Source organism: Natator depressus, chromosome 14 (genome assembly GCF_965152275.1).
Source record: "Natator depressus isolate rNatDep1 chromosome 14, rNatDep2.hap1, whole genome shotgun sequence".
NCBI classification, from domain to species: Eukaryota; Metazoa; Chordata; order Testudines; family Cheloniidae; genus Natator; species Natator depressus.
The window spans coordinates 43,144,798-43,163,233 of NC_134247.1; the positions used below are offsets into that span (position 1 = coordinate 43,144,798).

Here is an 18,436-nt window from a genome sequence, read left to right on the forward strand (position 1 = left end):
CAGAATTGGGGGTCGAGGTGCCCGTGGAGCTGGGGGTCAAGGTGGCAGCAGAATTGGGGGTCGAGGTGCCCGTGGAGCTGGGGGTCGAGGTGGCAGCAGAATTGGGGGTCGAGGTTCCCGTGGAGCGGGGGGTCGAGGTGGCAGCAGAATTGGTGGTCGAGGTGCCCGTGGAGCTGGGGGTCGAGGTGGCAGCAGAATTGGGGGTCGAGGTGCCCGTGGAGCTGGGGGTCGATGTGGCAGCAGAATTGGGGGTCGATGTGCCCGTGGAGCTGGGGGTCGAGGTGGCAGCAGAATTGGAGGGTGAGGTGCCTGTGGAGCTGGGGGTCCCAGTGACTGTGGAGCTGGGGGCCGAGATGGCAGCAGAATTGGGGGTCGAGGTGCCCGTGAAGCTGGGGGCCGAGGTGGCAGCAGAATTGGGGGTCGAGGTGCCCGTGGAGCTGGGGGTCGAGGTGGCAGCAGAATTGGGGGTCGAGGTGCCCGTGGAGCTGGGGGTCGAGGTGGCAGCAGAATTGGGGGTCGAGGTGCCCGTGGAGCTGGGGGTCGAGGTGGCAGCAGAATTGGGGGTCGAGGTGCCCGTGGAGCTGGGGGCCGAGCTGGCAACAGAATTGGGGGTCGAGGTGCCCGTGGAGCTAGGGGCTGAGGTGGCAGCAGAATTGGGGGTCGAGGTGCCCGTGGAGCTGGGGGTCGAGGTGGCAGCAGAATTGGGGGGTGAGGTGCCCGTGGAGCTGGGGGTCGAGGTGGCAGCAGAATTGGGGGTCGAGGTTCCCGTGGAGCGGGGGGTCGAGGTGGCAGCAGAATTGGGGGTCGAGGTGCCCGTGGAGCTGGGGGTCGAGGTGGCAGCAGAATTGGGGGTCGAGGTGCCCGTGGAGCTGGGGGTCGATGTGGCAGCAGAATTGGGGGTCGAGGTGCCCGTGGAGCTGGGGGTCGAGGTGGCAGCAGAATTGGGGGGTGAGGTGCCCGTGGAGCTGGGGGTCGAGGTGGCAGCAGAATTGGGGGTCGAGGTGTCAGGGGAGCTGGGGCTCACGGTGGGAGCAAAGTTGGAGGTCGAGGTATCAGGGGACCTGGGGCTCACGGTGGGAGCAGAGTTGGAGGTCGAGGTATCAGGGGAGCTGGGGCTCACAGTGGGAGCAGAGTTGGAGGTCGAGGTATCAGGGGAGCTGGGGCTCACGGTGGGAGCAGAGTTGGAGGTCGAGGTATCAGGGGAGGTGGGGCTCACGGTGGGAGCAGAGTTGGAGGTCGAGGTATCAGGGGAGCTGGGGCTCACAGTGGGAGCAGAGTTGGAGGTTGAGGTGTCAGGGGAGGTGGGGCTCACGGTGGGAGCAGAGTTGGAGGTCGAGGTATCAGGGGAGCTGGGGCTCACAGTGGGAGCAGAGTTGGAGGTCGAGGTGTCAGGGGAGCTGGGGCTCACGGTGGGAGCAGAGTTGGAGGTCGAGGTATCAGGGGAGGTGGGGCTCACAGTGGGAGCAGAGTTGGAGGTTGAGGTGTCAGAGGAGCTGGGAATCTCAGTTGGAGTGGAGCTGGGGCTCACGGTGGGAGCAGAGTTGGAGGTCGAGGTATCAGGGGAGATGGGGCTCACTGTGGGAGCAGAGTTGGAGGTCGAGGTATCAGGGGAGCTGGGGCTCACAATGGGAGCAGAGTTGGAGGTCGAGGTATCAGGGGAGCTGGGGCTCACAGTCGGAGCAGAGTTGGAGATCGAGGTATCAGGGGAGCTCGGGCTCACGGTGGGAGCAGAGTTGGAGGTTGAGGTGTCAGAGGAGCTGGGAATCTCAGTTGGAGTGGAGCTGGGGCTCACGGTGGGAGCAGAGTTGGAGGTCGAGGTATCAGGGGAACTGGGGCTCACAGTGGGAGCAGAGTTGGAGATCGAGGTATCAGGGGAGCTGGGGCTCACGGCGGGAGCAGAGTTGGAGGTCGAGGTGTGAGGGGAGCTGGGGCTCATGGTGGGAGCAGAGTTGGAGGTCGAGGTACCAGGGGAGCTGGGGCTCACGGTGGGAGCAGAGTTGGAGGTCGAGGTATCAGGGGAGCTGGGGCTCACAGTGGGAGCAGAGTTGGAGGTCGAGGTATCAGGGGACCTGGGGCTCACAGTGGGAGCAGAGTTGGAGGTCGAGGTATCAGGGGACCTGGGGCTCACGGTGGGAGCAGAGTTGGAGGTCGAGGTGTGAGGGGAGCTGGGGCTCACAGTGGGAGCAGAGTTGGAGGTCGAGGTGTCAGGGGAGCTGGGGCTCACGGTGGGAGCAGAGTTGGAGGTCGAGGTATCAGGGGAGATGGGGCTCACTGTGGGAGCAGAGTTGGAGGTCGAGGTATCAGGGGAGCTGGGGCTCACAGTCGGAGCAGAGTTGGAGATCGAGGTATCAGGGAAGCTCGGGCTCACGGTGGGAGCAGAGTTGGAGGTTGAGGTGTCAGAGGAGCTGGGAATCTCAGTTGGAGTGGAGCTGGGGCTCACGGTGGGAGCAGAGTTGGAGGTCGAGGTATCAGGGGAGCTGGAGCTCACGGTGGGAGCAGAGTTGGAGGTCGAGGTGTGAGGGGAGCTGGGGCTCACGGTGGGAGCAGAGTTGGAGGTCGAGGTATCAGGGGAGCTGGGGCTCACGGTGGGAGCAGAGTTGGAGGTCGAGGTGTGAGGGGAGCTGGGGCTCACGGTGGGAGCAGAGTTGGAGGTTGAGGTATCAGGGGAGCTGGGGCTCACGGTGGGAGCAGAGTTGGAGGTCGAGGTATCAGGGGAGCTGGGGCTCAGAGTGGGAGCAGAGTTGGAGGTCGAGGTATCAGGGGAGCTGGGGCTCACGGTGGGAGCAGAGTTGGAGGTCGAGGTATCAGGGGAGCTGGGGCTCACAATGGGAGCAGAGTTGGAGGTCGAGGTGTCAGGGGAGCTGGGGCTCACGGTGGGAGCAGAGTTGGAGGTCGAGGTATCAGGGGAGCTCGGGCTCACGGTGGGAGCAGAGTTGGAGGTTGAGGTGTCAGAGGAGCTGGGAATCTCAGTTGCAGTGGAGCTGGGGCTCACGGTGGGAGCAGAGTTGGAGGTCGAGGTATCAGGGGAGCTGGGGCTCACGGTGGGAGCAGAGTTGGAGGTTGAGGTGTCAGGGGAGCTGGGGCTCACGGTGGGAGCAGAGTTGGAGGTCGAGGTATCAGGGGAGCTGGGGCTCACGGTGGGAGCAGAGTTGGAGGTCGAGGTATCAGGGGAGCTGGGGCTCACAATGGGAGCAGAGTTGGAGGTCGAGGTGTCAGGGGAGCTGGGGCTCACGGTGGGAGCAGAGTTGGACGTCGAGGTATCAGGGGAGCTGGGGCTCAGAGTGGGAGCAGAGTTGGAGGTCGAGGTATCAGGGGAGCTGGGGCTCACGGTGGGAGTAGAGTTGGAGGTCGAGGTGTGAGGGGAGCTGGGGCTCACGGTGGGAGCAGAGTTGGAGGTCGAGGTATCAGGGGAGCTGGGGCTCACGGTGGGAGCAGAGTTGGAGGTCGAGGTATCAGGGGAGCTGGGGCTCAGAGTGGGAGCAGAGTTGGAGGTCGAGGTATCAGGGGAGCTCGGGCTCACGGTGGGAGCAGAGTTGGAGGTTGAGGTGTCAGAGGAGCTGGGAATCTCAGTTGGAGTGGAGCTGGGGCTCACGGTGGGAGCAGAGTTGGAGGTTGAGGTATCAGGGGAGGTGGGGTTCACGGTGGGAGCAGAGTTGGAGGTCGAGGTATCAGGGGAGCTCGGGCTCACGGTGGGAGCAGAGTTGGAGGTTGAGGTGTCAGAGGAGCTGGGAATCTCAGTTGGAGTGGAGCTGGGGCTCACGGTGGGAGCAGAGTTGGAGGTCGAGGTGTGAGAGGAGCTGAGGCTCACAGTGGGAGCAGAGTTGGAGGTCGAGGTATCAGGGGAGCTGGGGCTCACGGTGGGAGCAGAGGTGGAGGTCGAGGTATCAGGGGAGCTGGGGCTCAGAGTGGGAGCAGAGTTGGAGGTCGAGGTATCAGGGGAGCTGGGGCTCACAATGGGAGCAGAGTTGGAGGTCGAGGTATCAGGGGAGCTGGGGCTCAGAGTGGGAGCAGAGTTGGAGGTCGAGGTATCAGGGGAGCTGGGGCTCAGAGTGGGAGCAGAGTTGGAGGTCGAGGTGTCAGGGGAGCTGGGGCTCACGGTGGGAGCAGAGTTGGAGGTCGAGGTATCAGGGGAGCTGGGGCTCACGGTGGGAGCAGAGTTGGAGGTCGAGGTGTGAGGGGAGCTGGGGCTCATGGTGGGAGCAGAGTTGGAGGTTGAGGTATCAGGGGAGCTGGGGCTCACGGTGGGAGCAGAATTGGAGGTCGAGGTATCAGGGGAGCTGGGGCTCACGGTGGGAGCAGAGTTGGAGGTCGAGGTATCAGGGGAGCTCGGGCTCACGGTAGGAGCAAAGTTGGAGGTTGAGGTATCAGGGGAGCTGGGGCTCACGGTGGGAGCAGAGTTGGAGGTCGAGGTATCAGGGGACCTGGGGCTCACGGTGGGAGCACAGTTGGAGGTCGAGGTGTGAGGGGAGCTGGGGCTCACGGTGGGAGCAGAGTTGGAGGTTGAGGTGTCAGGGGAGCTGGGGCTCACGGTGGGAGCAGAGTTGGAGGTCGAGATGTCAGGGGAGCTGGGGCTCACAGTGGGAGCAGAGTTGGAGGTCAAGGTGTCAGAGGAGCTGGGAATCTCAGTTGGAGTGGAGCTGGGGCTCACGGTGGGAGCAGAGTTGGAGGTCGAGGTATCAGGGGAGCTGGGGCTCACGGTGGGAGCAGAGTTGGAGGTCGAGGTATCAGGGGAGCTGGGGCTCACGGTGGGAGCAGAGTTGGAGGTCGAGGTGTGAGGGGAGCTGGGGCTCACGGTGGGAGCAGAGTTGGAGGTTGAGGTGTCAGGGGAGCTGGGGCTCACGGTGGGAGCAGAGTTGGAGGTCGAGGTGTCAGGGGAGCTGGGGCTCACGGTGGGAGCAGAGTTGGAGGTCGAGGTGTGAGAGGAGCTGAGGCTCACGGTGGGAGCAGAGTTGGAGGTCGAGGTATCAGGGGAGCTGGGGCTCACGGTGGGAGCAGAGTTGGAGGTCGAGGTATCAGGGGAGCTGGGGCTCACGGTGGGAGCAGAGTTGGAGGTTGAGGTATCAGGGGAGCTGGGGCTCACGGTGGGAGCAGAGTTGGAGGTCGAGGTGTGAGGGGAGCTGGGGCTCACGGTGGGAGCAGAGTTGGAGGTTGAGGTGTCAGGGGAGCTGGGGCTCACGGTGGGAGCAGAGTTGGAGGTCGAGGTGTCAGGGGAGCTGGGGCTCACGGTGGGAGCAGAGTTGGAGATCGAGGTGTGAGAGGAGCTGAGGCTCACGGTGGGAGCAGAGTTGGAGGTCGAGGTGTCAGGGGAGCTGGGGCTCACGGTGGGAGCAGAGTTGGAGGTCGAGGTATCAGGGGAGCTGAGGCTCACGGTGGGAGCAGAGTTGGAGGTCGAGGTATCAGGGGAGCTGGGGCTCACGGTGGGAGCAGAGTTGGAGGTCGAGGTGTGAGGGAAGCTGGGGCTCACGGTGGGAGCAGAGTTGGAGGTCGAGGTGTCAGGGGAGCTGGGGCTCACGGTGGGAGCAGAGTTGGAGGTCGAGGTATCAGGGGAGCTGGGGCTCACGGTGGGAGCAGAGTTGGAGGTTGAGGTGTCAGGGGAGCTGGGGCTCACAGTGGGAGCAGAGTTGGAGGTCGAGGTGTCAGGGGAGCTGGGGCTCACGGTGGGAGCAGAGTTGGAGGTCGAGGTGTGAGCGGAGCTGAGGCTCATGGTGGGAGCAGAGTTGGAGGTCGAGGTGTGAGGGGAGCTGGGGCTCACGGTGGGAGCAGAGTTGGAGGTCGAGGTGTGAGGGGAGCTGGGGCTCACGGTGGGAGCAGAGTTGGGTGTCGAGGTATCAGGGGAGCTGGGGCTCACGGTGGGAGCAGAGTTGGAGGTCGAGGTATCAGGGGAGCTGGGGCTCACGGTGGGAGCAGAGTTGGAGGTCGAGGTATCAGGGGAGCTGGGGCTCACGGTGGGAGCAGAGTTGGAGGTCGAGGTGTGAGGGAAGCTGGGGCTCATGGTGGGAGCATAGTTGGAGGTCGAGGTGTGAGGGGAGCTGGGGCTCACGGTGGGAGCAGAGTTGGAGGTCGAGGTATCAGGGGAGCTGGGGCTCACGGTGGGAGCAGAGTTGGAGGTCGAGGTGTCAGGGGAGCTGGGGCTCACAGTGGGAGCAGAGCTGGAGGTCGAGGTGGCCCCAGTAGAGGTGATGCTGGACGTGCTTTTGTTCTCACTCACAGCTGTCGTGGCGGAAGTTGCCCCTGGGGAAAGGAAGAATAGCTGCAGTTTATACAGCAGCCGGGTAACGCCAATCGCTCTCCCAGCGGTGCTTGGTGTTGCCCTGTAGTGGCTGCAGTGGACTTCGCTTTTGAAGGCTCTGCTCTTGAGCTAAAGCCTCTGCCTGGACCCTGTGCTGCTTACATTGCACAGTGACAAGTCCAGTCCGTGCAGAGGACCCAGCCATCTGCCTCCCTACATCGGCATTCTCCTGATTCCTCCCTGCCCCTGCCCTGCTGATGGGGCTGAGAGGTATTTCCAGGAACAAGGAGACATCTCCACCAAGAACACATCCAAAGACCATGCGCAGTGGCCATTCAGTACGAGCAGCCCACCTCCCACCCTGGACAAGCAGACAGCTCAGAAAAGAAGGGGGAAAGCTCCTGCGTTGCTCGCCACCTCCCTATTGCTGACGGCGCCATCAGTAGCAAATTTCTTGGCAGCTGCTCTCCTGCACTGGAGTGGAATTGGTGCCCCCAAAGCCATCTCTCCTTCCTTGATCCCCTTGCTCTGGGACTGAATCAGAGCTGGTGCCCACTAGAGGGGAAAGGCCCCATATCACATTCCCCACCCGCCTAGCCAGCCACTGCCCCCCGCCTAGGGTGGGCATGTAGCCAGCACCCTTGAGATAAAAGGCCCCATACCCCAATTCCGGTTCCAATCAATTTGCAAATGATCAAGCCCTTTTATTCATCACAACATACATTATTTCACTTTCCGTAAACTGTCTGCCAATGGAACCTGTTCCCCCCAGTGATGCCCTGTTTCAGAACTCTCAGGCCCCCCACTCCCGGCTTTTATTCTCTCATTTCTCAACTGTAATTTTTGCTTAAAAAAATGTTTCAAAACGCAGTGAGGCCCAGCAAGACCCATGAAAATGGACGGGCGTTTGTCACTGGTCTTATCTTGGGGCTGGGACAATCTCGTTGTTCCTTGTTTGTACAGCGCCCGGCACAACGGGGCCCTGATCTCAGCTGGGGCAGGGACTGTCTCTCCCTGTGTGTCTGTGCAGCGCCCAGCACAACGGGGCCCTGAACTCAGCTGGGATTGGCAGGTGCTATAGGAATACAAGAACTGGCAGTAAACCAAGGGATTAGAAACAAAGCCTTTATTTACTGACCAGTCATGGGTGAAATTCTAACAAAAATATATAAGCAGTTTCAGCTGTGCGTGACGGAGGAACTATTCATCAGATTATAGTAATTCATTCAGTTTCAAACCAACGGATTAACTAATCCTTTGCGGTGTCTGTTTTCCCCCCCATCCAATGTTATCAAAGTTTTTTACAAGTGAGTTCCTCTGCACAAGCCCCTGGTGAGGCAAGTAAGTATAATTAGCCCCATATTCCACCGGGGGAAAGAAAGCGGGGAATTTCCTTGGCTAAGTTCATACAGAGAAGCAGGACAGGCAGGAACTGTTGACTTTCAGCCTTGAATCTGAGACTAGAAGCAAAGCACTCCCTGCTCTAACCACTAGATCCTATTCTCCTCCCGGAGCTGGGAATGGAAGCCAGGAGTTGTGACTCCAACTCCTGTACGTTACCCACAAGAACATCATTGTAAAACTAACCGAGCCCTTTGTGGACGCTCATTGGGAAAGGAGGATCTTTTCATAAATCTTGTTCAACTTAACTCCCCCGAGATTTACTGGGTCACTTTAGTAAAACCCCAGATCCAAACAACCCCGGAACCTTAAAGGGTTCCAAAATTCGGATCTAGATCTAGCTCAAGCAGCGATGTGAGCAACCTGGGGCTTATCTCTCCTCTCAATAAACTTAGGAAGCGGGGCTGGGAGTGGTGGATTCTATTGTCAACTCCAGGGAAAGTTAGTCTGTGAAAGAAATTCTGTGGTTAGCATAAAGAAAAGGAGGACTTGTGGCACCTTAGAGACTAACCAATTTATTTGAGCATAAGATTTTGTGAGTTACAGCTCACCACTGAATGCATCCGATGAAGTGAGCTGTAGCTCACGAAAGCTTATGCTCAAATAAATTGGTTAGTCTCTAAGATGCCACAAGTACTCCTTTTCTTTTTGCAAATACAGACTAACACGGCTGCTACTCTGAAACCTGTGGTTAGCATGTGTATTATAGCACCCCTTGGGCATTTTTAAAGGATCCAAAAGGAATTAAAAGTATTGACTTTCACTGAAAGTTGGGCTCCTAACGTTAGATTTGAAAGTCTCAGCTGTTAAACCCACAGTCAGGTAGGTAGGAGAGATACTGCCCCGAATCTAAAAAAAACAAAACAGACGAAGGAAGGATAATTATCTCCATGTTACAGCCGGGGAATTGACCCCAATTCAGACCAGTGCCTTCGCCATAAGGCCATCCTCTATCTCAGTGTTTCAGATCTCATAGGTAGGAGTTAGATCAGGGACTAGGGAGCCAGGACTCCTGGTGGATTCTACTCTGCCACTGGCCTGGTCATAGGTCCTCTCTGTGCCTCAGTTTCCCCATTCTATACAGTATGGATAATAATAATGACCCATTTTGTGATGCTCAGATCAAAGACCTTATATAGCCTGAAGTCTCATTACTGGACTAGATTCCCCAGCGGGTGTGAATCAGACATACCTCAGCTGGAGTCAATGGGGCCAGATCCCCGTCTGGCGTGAATTGGCCAAAGCTCCATTGAAGTCAATCAGGCCTGGTCCCCAGCGGGCATAAATCGACTTCAGCTGAGGATCTGGCTCATTCTTACTATTAAGGAATGCCGTAAGCCCTTACCTGTCACGGGGAGAGAAAAAACCATGAACCCCAAGAAAATCCACAAAGGAATGCCGGTCGCCGTCCGTGCAAGACCCATCGCGGTGCAGTCGAAAGTGAGATTGATGGCATTTGGGGCAAAGCTCTGCTTTTTAAAGGCTTTCTGATGTCTTATTAAGTCCCTGCAGACGTCATTCCGAAGGTGATGCTTTCTAACGGCATGTAATGAGAACACGCCTTTTTGGTGTTCCTTCACTCGAGTGTCCTGTTGATCTTTTCCCCAGTACTGCAGAGTGTACCTAAGGGGCAGGGCTGGAAATGGTAACTAACGTTATTAACATCCCTGAGCTGCTTGGTCAGGCACTCAGTGAGGAAGGCAGACAAAAATCCTTATCAGGGAAAGGGAGTGGAAGTGATTATGAGAACACTGAAGAGAAGCAGAGTGATTTATTTGTTTTTATGCCCCGCTGGTTCGGCAGAGATCAGGTGTAGTGTGCTGGTGCACAAAAAGGCCGGTGGAAAGAATGAGCAGTGTTTGACTAAGTGTTTTAGTGAGATATGCAGGGCACAGGTGCTTGGATAGCTAGATTCTATAGTCAAACAGACAGATGATGGATGGATGGATAAATAGAAAAGTGAAGGTATGCATAGCTAGGATAACAGCTAGGCGTGTAATTTTACGTCACCTGCTGCTATTTCTGTCCCCTGATTTGAATGATCTGACCTTTATAAACGGCTTCCTTCTGAAACAATTAGTCACCAGATATGTGATTAGTCACCAGATATGTGATTAGTTACCAGATACGTGTAATGTTCTGGTGCTATACGGACTTCAGTGGTGGGCCCGAAAATGGGCGGTGGGTCCCATAACCCAACCGCCAGGTGTGATCCTGCCCATGCCCCGCCGTGCCGAGGCCCCCGTCCTGCTTACCACTGCTCTGCATGCGTGGCGCTCCTTCAGTCCCCCTGTGCTCTGGCCAGGGCTGCGGGGGCTGGAGCCCTGTGCTACCCGCCTTCCCGGTGCTCTGGGGCTGGGGAGGCTGTGGCCACGCGCCACCCGTCCTCCTGGCACTCCTTTGGGGTTGGGGGGGCTAGCCTGAAGCAGGATTCAGCAGTCGTTGTGGTGTGGGGGAACTTTGGGCTCCAGCGGGGGTGCAAAAGCAGGGCCTCAGACGAAAGGGGCTGGGCTGGGAGCTAGCCTCCCCCAGCCGGCGGTTCACGCACCACCCATGGGCCCAAACATTATTGGATGTTTGCAAAAGTTTCGCATAAGCAAAACTTGGCTCTCGGGAATGCAATGCGGATCAAAGAGAAAACTGGCCTGAGCATTTGCAAAAGTCTAGGAATAGCTTTTCCCATGACTAGCCCAGCTCTGCTAGCAACTGGCTGGAAATCAACAGGCCAGATTTTCAAGAGGTGTTTAGGCACCTGTCCTACTAGGCATCCATCTGCATCTTTAGGGATCAAAATGCCTTTGAAAATTTGGCCTCAAATCTCTGATTGACAAGGGGGTTAAAACTGAAATTGACCAAGGGTTAAAATGAAATGGACTAGAAATTCAGGGGTTTATCGATCAATGCATTGCCCCGTATTTGTGCCATGCAGCTCCATTCATCTCAATGTCCTGCAATCAAAACAGTCACACGATGGAGAATTTGACTCTTCGGCCCAGATCCTCAGCTGGTGTGAATGAATAGCGTAGCCCCAAACCTACATTGATTTCCACCCGCTGAAGAGCTGGATCTGACTGGCTAGTCTGTTTTCACTGTCCAGTCTGAATGAAATGAAGAAAAATGAAAACCAAAACAAAACAGGGGATATAAGAAGGAATCAGTTAGATTTTTTAATTGTTCTCAGTTTTAATCCTTTAGTGACTTAGATCAGGAAATGTGTGTGTGTGTGTGTGTGTGTGTTAATACATGGCTTGAAATGAACAGACTCTGTTTAGTTACTATAAATAAAAATATGGCTTAAAAACAAGGTGAATCAAGTTACTGAGGGATTAGGTTACTGTCAGCGGTAGCTGCTTTCTTCATCAGATTAATTCTTTCTTTATTGGTCAGTTTAATTCTTCCTTCCTTTTTGCATCACTCTCTGCCTTTTCCTTTGTGTTTGATTACAGGATAATTACATGTATATTACTTGTACACCTGGGCGTTTTTAAAGGATCCAAAAGGAATTAAACGTATTGATTTTCATGGAGAGTTGGGCCCCTAACTTTAGATTTGAAAGGCTCCACTGTTAAACCCACGGGCAGGGAGGTAGGAACATAGGGTTAAGTTATAGGGTTATATAGCTACAGATAAATGCATATGTGCGTGTGTGACTCAAACCAATTCGGATTGAAATGTTTTATTGGCATGGCAATGGGATAAACAAACCGGGGCTGAGCCAGAGCCAGAGCGGGGAAGAGAGAGAAGATAGAGGCCCGAAAGTGGTGCAGCCTGTGATTAATATTTCTGAATGAATCACGAAGGCAGCTGGCTCTCGTCCTGCTGTGGCACGTGGCCAGAGGATAGCAAAGTTGGTGCTGCTCAGTTCTGCAATGGGATGCCTGGGCCCCACCCACGCCTACTCAACCCGCTAACCTGGGGCTATTTTGGTCACGGGAGGGGCCTGTGCATGCCTGGATTTCAGAGACCTTGCTCTTTAAGGTACAGTGAGCAGGACGGTTGGGAGCCAGGTAGGGGAGAGGGCTGCTGTGCAGGGGGGAGAGTACAGGTGTGCGCGCACATGTGAGTTGATGTGAAAGAGCCGTGAAACCAGCAGGTGCTAATCTGTGCAGGAGAGTAATAAACGGAGGGAATAGAAACCAAAACCCAGCCAAAAAATCCCTAATCCTAGACCAAACCCTTCTAGTTCTTTCTGTCTAACAGGGCATCAGCTCCCCTCTGCTCAGCTTCTGTCTCTAACAGGATTCCTCACTGTCCTCTTTTCATCTCACTGAGCTCTTGCCCTTCAGAGGAGGGAAAATCTGGCAACGTGCCCCAAACTCCACTCTAGTATAAATGGGTGGGAGGGGAGTCACTCTGGATTTACATGGGGGTCACTCCAGTCAGAATCCAGCCCTGACTCTGTTGACATCAGCGGGATCACTCTGGATTGACACAGGGGTCACTGAGATCAGAATCCAGCCCTGACTCCAGTGACTTCACAGTCACTCCGGATTAGCAGCTCCGGTGCTGGGGGCAAGCTGACCCCATCAACTCTTTCCCTTGTGGGATTCGTTCCTGAGACTGCCCCAATGTCAGAAATATTCCCGGACTCCCTCCGGATCCAAAGCTAGATGATGGAGTAATGCCAACCCCTCCAGATCCCTGTCTTGATGATGGAGTCCGTATCGCCAGTCCCCTGGCACCAGCTGCCATGATGAGGGGTTTCTAAACTGATCCAAAAGCCAACAGAAAGGTTCCCATTCATTTCAGTGGGTTTTGGCTTTGGCCCTAAATGTGGTTAGGAGGTAGGGATTGGGGACCAATGATTACATTATATATAAATATCTATTAGGTTATATAAAGTAGAGCTTTGGGATCCAATACTAAAATTTAGGGATTAGAATTTAGAGATTAAGGTGAGATCTTTACCCTGACTCCCCTCCATGTGTGGCTGATTCAAGGACCACAGCAACGGCCAGGTCCAGAGGGGGGGAAGAACCCCCGATGCAGGGACTGCGGATGATGGCCATAATGTCGCCTTCTGGGGATGCCCTCACTGGACCTGTTTTAGGGAGCTGAAAGGCTCAGGGCTAAGGCTGGGTGGGAGATTCCCAGCAGTGCTGCAGGCCAAAGAGCACCCTGGGGAGATTGGGTATTAGAGGTGAAAGATTAGGGATAAGTGTTATGGGATGAGAGATTAGAGAGTGTTTAGAGCTAGAAAAGTAGAAGGCTTTAAAGTAAAGGATTAGATGGGAGATATTATGGATCAGAGATTAAAAATGAGGGATTATATATTGAATAGCAGGGATTAGAGATGGAAGATTAGAAGGATTACAGACAGATAGTTTACATTATGGATTACAGATTAAACTAGGCAGTAGAGATTAGGGATTTGATTTGCACCATTTTAGAATCTGCCTTGGAATGTTCATTTTTGCACACCATCTTTCTCAGAGTGGTCTGGGTTTCTTTAGTGACTTCTCATTCCGTTAAAATCCAAAAATGTTCCATCAGTGTCACGTTTAAAGGCGTTGTTGTCTCTAACGATCTGATCACCCACTTTTTCGAGAAAAAGAGTGTTATGGTGATGTCTACAGGCCTCAACCAAGACTGGGATCCCACTGTGCCGGGCGCTGCACAGACACACAGGGAGAGACAGTCCCTGCCCCAGCTGAGATCAGGGCCCCATTGTGCCAGGTGCTGCACGGATACAGAGAGAGACAGTCCCTGCCCCAAAGAGTTTACAGTCTAAAGAGACAGACTTATTCACCCCCCGTTTTATAAATGGAGGAACTGAGGCACAGAGATATACATTGATGTGCCCAAGGCAACAAAGGGAGATTTCCCGATTCCCAGCCCACAGCCTTCACTGCCAAACAAGCCTTTGTAACGCTCCATTGGGTTAGCGAGTGTGAAAGTCTCCCCCTATAGCTCACCCACCCAAGAGAATTACTCTTTCAGCGCAAGTGTTAGGAGTTAGTAAAGTGGTCACCGTGGGGTTACTCAGGTTACCCAGAGCATGATAGGATGGTCCATGCTCTACCCCCGCTTATGTCCTCTTTAGCTAGGGGGTGGTTCCCTCCCTTCTCCCCCGACACTGATCCGAAACTGAATAAAGCAACACATTCCCAGACAGCTGCTGTCCTGTAACCAGCATGTTTCTTGTGCACCAAGCGGTTACTTTGCATCACTGGTGCTATGGGTTGCAAGTTCGATCCTGGCTGCGTGTCTGTCCTTTGCGATGCAGATCATGCAATTTTCTTCCCTGCAAAGTCACCCATGTCCTGTAAGTGGGTCCGACCCCCCATTTTCCAGTTCAGCCTTGCTCCCGGGGGCTCACAGGAGCACCCACGAAATGCCATGATGTGTCAGGGGCCGGCAAACTCTCCTGCGTAATCCTTTGTCCTCGGATAAATTCCTTTCCTTGGCATTCAGAGAGCTTTACAAACACTCATTCCCTTAAGAATCCTTACAGCTCCTTTGTGAAGTAGGTAAGGCCGATACCTGTTTCACAAAAGGAGAAGCTAAATAATAACATGCTTGACTTTAGCCAATACTTCCTACCCAGAACGGGGGAGAGAACCCGGGAGTCCTGGCTCCCAGCCCACCTGCTCTAATCTGCTAGATGACACTGCCCCTAATGTTTAACATTCTACGCCATTGACTGGCATTCCTACAATTCCTGCAGTTGCTGCGTAGGTAAATGTCTCCGTGCTTGACGAAAGTACAAGGTTGAGATTTTCATAGATGGCTAAGGGATTTAGACACATAATGCCCATTCATTTTCATTGCTCAGACCTAATTATTAATGTCTAATGTCTAAAGAGTTTAGGTACACGAACCTGTTAATTTTAAATCGCCTAGCTCGAATTGCTAATCTCAAGGGTGTCTAGACCAGGGGTTCTCAAACAGGGAGTTGGGACCCCTCGGGGGGGTCATGAGGTTATTACTGGGGGGTCGCAAGCTGTCAGCTTCCACCCCAAACCCTGCCTTGCCTCAAGCATTTATAATGGTATTAAATATATTAAAAAGTGTTTTTAATTCATGGGGGGAGGGTCGCACTCAGAGGCTTGCTACATGAAAGGGGTCACCAGTACAAAAGTTTGAGAATCACTGGTCTAGACACATCATCCTATTACTTTTAATCACTCATTCTTAATTGCTACTCTCTAATCACTAAAGGATTTAGACACATTAATGCCATAAATCTCTAATCTTATCATACCTAATATATAAACCCGAATCTCTAAGGAGTTTAGATGCGTAACCATTAATTTCAATCCCTAATATCTAAGGGCTTTAGATGCATAACCATTCATTTCAATCCCTAATATCTAAGGGATTTGGACACATAACACCACTAATTTCACTCCCTAATATCTACCGTTTTTGGATGCATAACACCGATTAATTTTAGTTCCTGGTGTCTAAGAGATTTGGACACATAACTCATTAATTTTATTCACTCGTCCCTTTTCCCAGTTTTTAAGGACTCTAGACACATGACGCATTCATTTCAATCCCAAATTTCTAATCCCTAATGTGTAATGGATTTAAACACATTTCACCCATTACTTTCAATCCCAATCGCTAAGGGATTTGGATGCATGACGCCCATTCATTTTACTCCCCAATCTGTAATCTCTAGTACATAAGGGCTTTAGACACCAAACCCTGATTGATCTGAATGGGAGGTGCATGTCTTTAAATATGCTGACCCCCCACAACTGGAGAAATGAGTCCATGTGGGGGAGCTCAGAGATGATTTCCCAAGTGCAGGGTCAGCAGGTCTCTGCATCGCCAATCACCCCTCTTTCTTTCCCCAGGGCTCCCCCTTCCTCCTCTCTCCTACGTCTCTAGTTCCTCATGAGCTCTCTAGCTCTATGCCAGAGTCAGTCACCCTGTGTCTGCTATGCAGAAAGTAGGTGGTCGGTTGGGTGCGTCTCCTCAGCAGGCATCCTGGGACCTGAAACAAGAAGGGGAGACATGGTTCTTTAATGGGGCCAGGGGCTAAGGAAGTCAATGGAGTCAGGGCTGATTTCTGATCACAGTGACCCCGGTGTGAATCTGGAATGACCCCACTGACGTCAATGGAGTCAGGGCTGGATTCTGATCACAGTGACCCCGGTGTGAATCTGGAGTGACCCCATTGCAATCAATGGAGTCAGGGGCAGATTCTGATCTCAGTAACCCCTGTGCAAATCTGGAGTGGCTCCAAAGAAATTAGTGAATTTATGTAGGTGAAACTAAAATCAGTACTCCACCCCGGTCTATAAAGACAGTGATTATGGGCTATAATATGTCCTTTATGCCAGCTGTAATGCAATAAAATGTAATATCTCCATTAGAGTCAGTGGATTTTGGTGTAACTGAGATCAGAATCCAACTCTGACTCCATTGGCTGTGTAAGGGTTCCTCTGGATTTACCCCAGCATAATTTACATCAGAATCCAGCCCTGACTCCATCGACTTCAGTGGAGTCACTCCAGATTCACACTGGGGTCACTGAGCTCTGAATCCAGTCCTGACTCCATTGACAACAGTGGAGTCACTCCAGATTTACACCGGGGTCATTCAGATCAGAATCCAGCCCTGACTCCATTGACATCAGGGTCACTCTGGATTCATACAGGGTTACTGAGATCACAATCCAGCTTTGACTCCATTGACATCAGTGGAGTCACGCCAGTTTCACACCGGGGTCACTGAGCTCTGACTCCAGCCCTGACTCCATTGACATCAGTGGAGTCACTCCAGATTCACACCAGAGTCACTCAGATCAGAATCTTGGCTGCGGTGGGGTCCCTCTGGATTTACCTTAATCTAATTTACATCAGAACCCAGCCCTTAACAGTTGAATGACTGGGTGGGGATTATCGTTTTCATATTTAACATTGCGGTAGCCCCTAGAACTCTCAGCTCCATCAGGCCCCATTCATGCTAGGTGCTGTACAAACAAACCCGGGGTGACAGTCTTTGCCCTGAAGACCTTACAGTGTGAATCCCACCCCCCATTGTAGCTCAGATACTCACAACCCACAGGAGGCAGAGCAGGACAAGGAGGACAAACACAGCAGCCAGACAGATGAGGATGATGGCCCAATATGGCAGACTGCTGGCGGCCAGGGCTGGGGAAAACAGAGAGAGAAATTTTGTATAGTGAAACCAGCAACAGTTGCTCTATAATCACTGCTCAGCAAAAGAAAAGGGAAGAAGTTGGTAAACTGTAAGTCACGGCACCTACTGGTGACTCACCCATTACAGGATAACAGTCTACAACTGCCAACTGCTGAGGAAGCGGTTCCTTTAGCACAAATGGTAGCATGGGGCTGTACTGCTACCAGGCCAAGGTTCAAATCCTACTCATGACAGGCGTGTATAGAAGCAGCTGTCCAGTTAAAAATGCAGGACTCAACCGTTCTAGTCCTGCAGTAACATATACTGTGAACTCTATTTTTGAACTCTATCCAACCCCTAGGATGCCGGAGTCCTTCTTTTTAAAGACACTCTGCGGGCTGGCCAGGTGTTTCAAGATGTAGTTCAAAACCAACTTCTTTAAGCCCCGGCTTCTTTATCTCAGTTATTCCAGTGTATACCCAGAGTAACGCTATTGACCTCAGTGGGGGCACGCTGACGTTACTCTGGAAATACGGCAGAGTCGCTGAGCTCAGAATCTGGTCCCAACTCCATTGATGTCAATGGGCGTCACTCCGGATTTATAGCTGAGTCAGATCAGAATCCAGCCCTGACTCCGTTGATGGCAATGGGGGTCACTCTGGTCCCATTGACTCCATGGAACTGTGGCGGATTCACACCAGGTGGGACTGGGCCCCATTGACTCCATGGAGCTGTGGTGGATTCACACCAGCTGTCTGATGAAGACACAGAGGCTATTTTCACCCGTTGCCCCACCCAGCAACTGCCGTGTCTGAGCTGAGCAGCTCTGGGAGGGCCCGGGAGGTGTGGGGGAGGCTGTGTCTGAGAGATGGGACGGGGCTCCACACCGCACCGTAGGGAGGGGAGCTGCGGTGGGAGGCTGTGCCCTCTCTCTGTCATGTCACTGTGCGCTTCCTAATCATGCCCAGGCTGTCCCCGTCCTGGTGCTGGGGGGAGCTGTGGTTCTGGGGGCTGGGTATGTGCTGGCATCAGGGGTGCTGGGAGCTGAGGGGGTCCTGGTGGCAACTGCAGACGTAGCGACGTCTCGAGTGGTGAGAGCCGGAGCAGTCGAAGTGGGGTTGGCAGGGGAGGGGGCGGCTCTGGTTGTCATGCCCGGGGGGAGGGGACGTGGCATCTCCGGTCGCCGTGCCTGGGGGAGGGGACGTGGCATCTCCAGTCGCCGTGCCTGGGGGAGGGGACGTGGCGGCTCCGGTCTCCGTGCCCGGGGGAGGGGACATGGCAGCTCCGGTCTCCGTGCCCGGGGGAGGGGACATGGCAGCTCCGGTCGCCGTGCCCGGGGGAGGGAATGTGGTGGTTCCGGTCGCGGTGCCCGGGGGAGGGGATGTGGCATCTCCGGTCGCCGTGCCCGGGGGAGGAGACGTGACGGCTCCGGTCTCCATGCCCGGGGGAGGGGACGTGGCATCTCCGGTCGCCGTGCCCGGGGGAGGGGATGTGGCGGTTCCGGTCGCCGTGCCCGGGGGAGGGGACATGGCATCTCCGGTCGGGGGGAGTCTCAGCAGCGGACATAACTCCTGGGATGTCTTCCTGGGAATGTGCTAGACGGGGAAGATAACGAGAGTGACTTGTGTAAATACAGCCCCCTCCTCCCTGCCGGCGTCCCCACCGGTGCACGCCCCTTCCCGCCACCGGGTCAGTGCCCTGCCGGCCCGG

At 54.3% G+C, this 18,436-nt stretch overlaps 1 protein-coding gene across 1 annotated transcript in view; it reads right to left on the reverse strand.

Moving 5' to 3' along the window:
• Positions 1-17,872: 17,872 nt before the first annotated feature.
• The window catches only part of LOC141998060 (E3 ubiquitin-protein ligase TRIM39-like), a 28,617-nt gene continuing 28,053 nt past the window's right edge, over positions 17,873-18,436 (reverse strand). The window contains exon 7 of the mRNA XM_074970697.1: positions 17,873-18,369. Within this exon, the coding sequence (XP_074826798.1) occupies positions 17,873-18,369 (497 nt within the window). The remainder of the gene's footprint in view (positions 18,370-18,436) is intronic.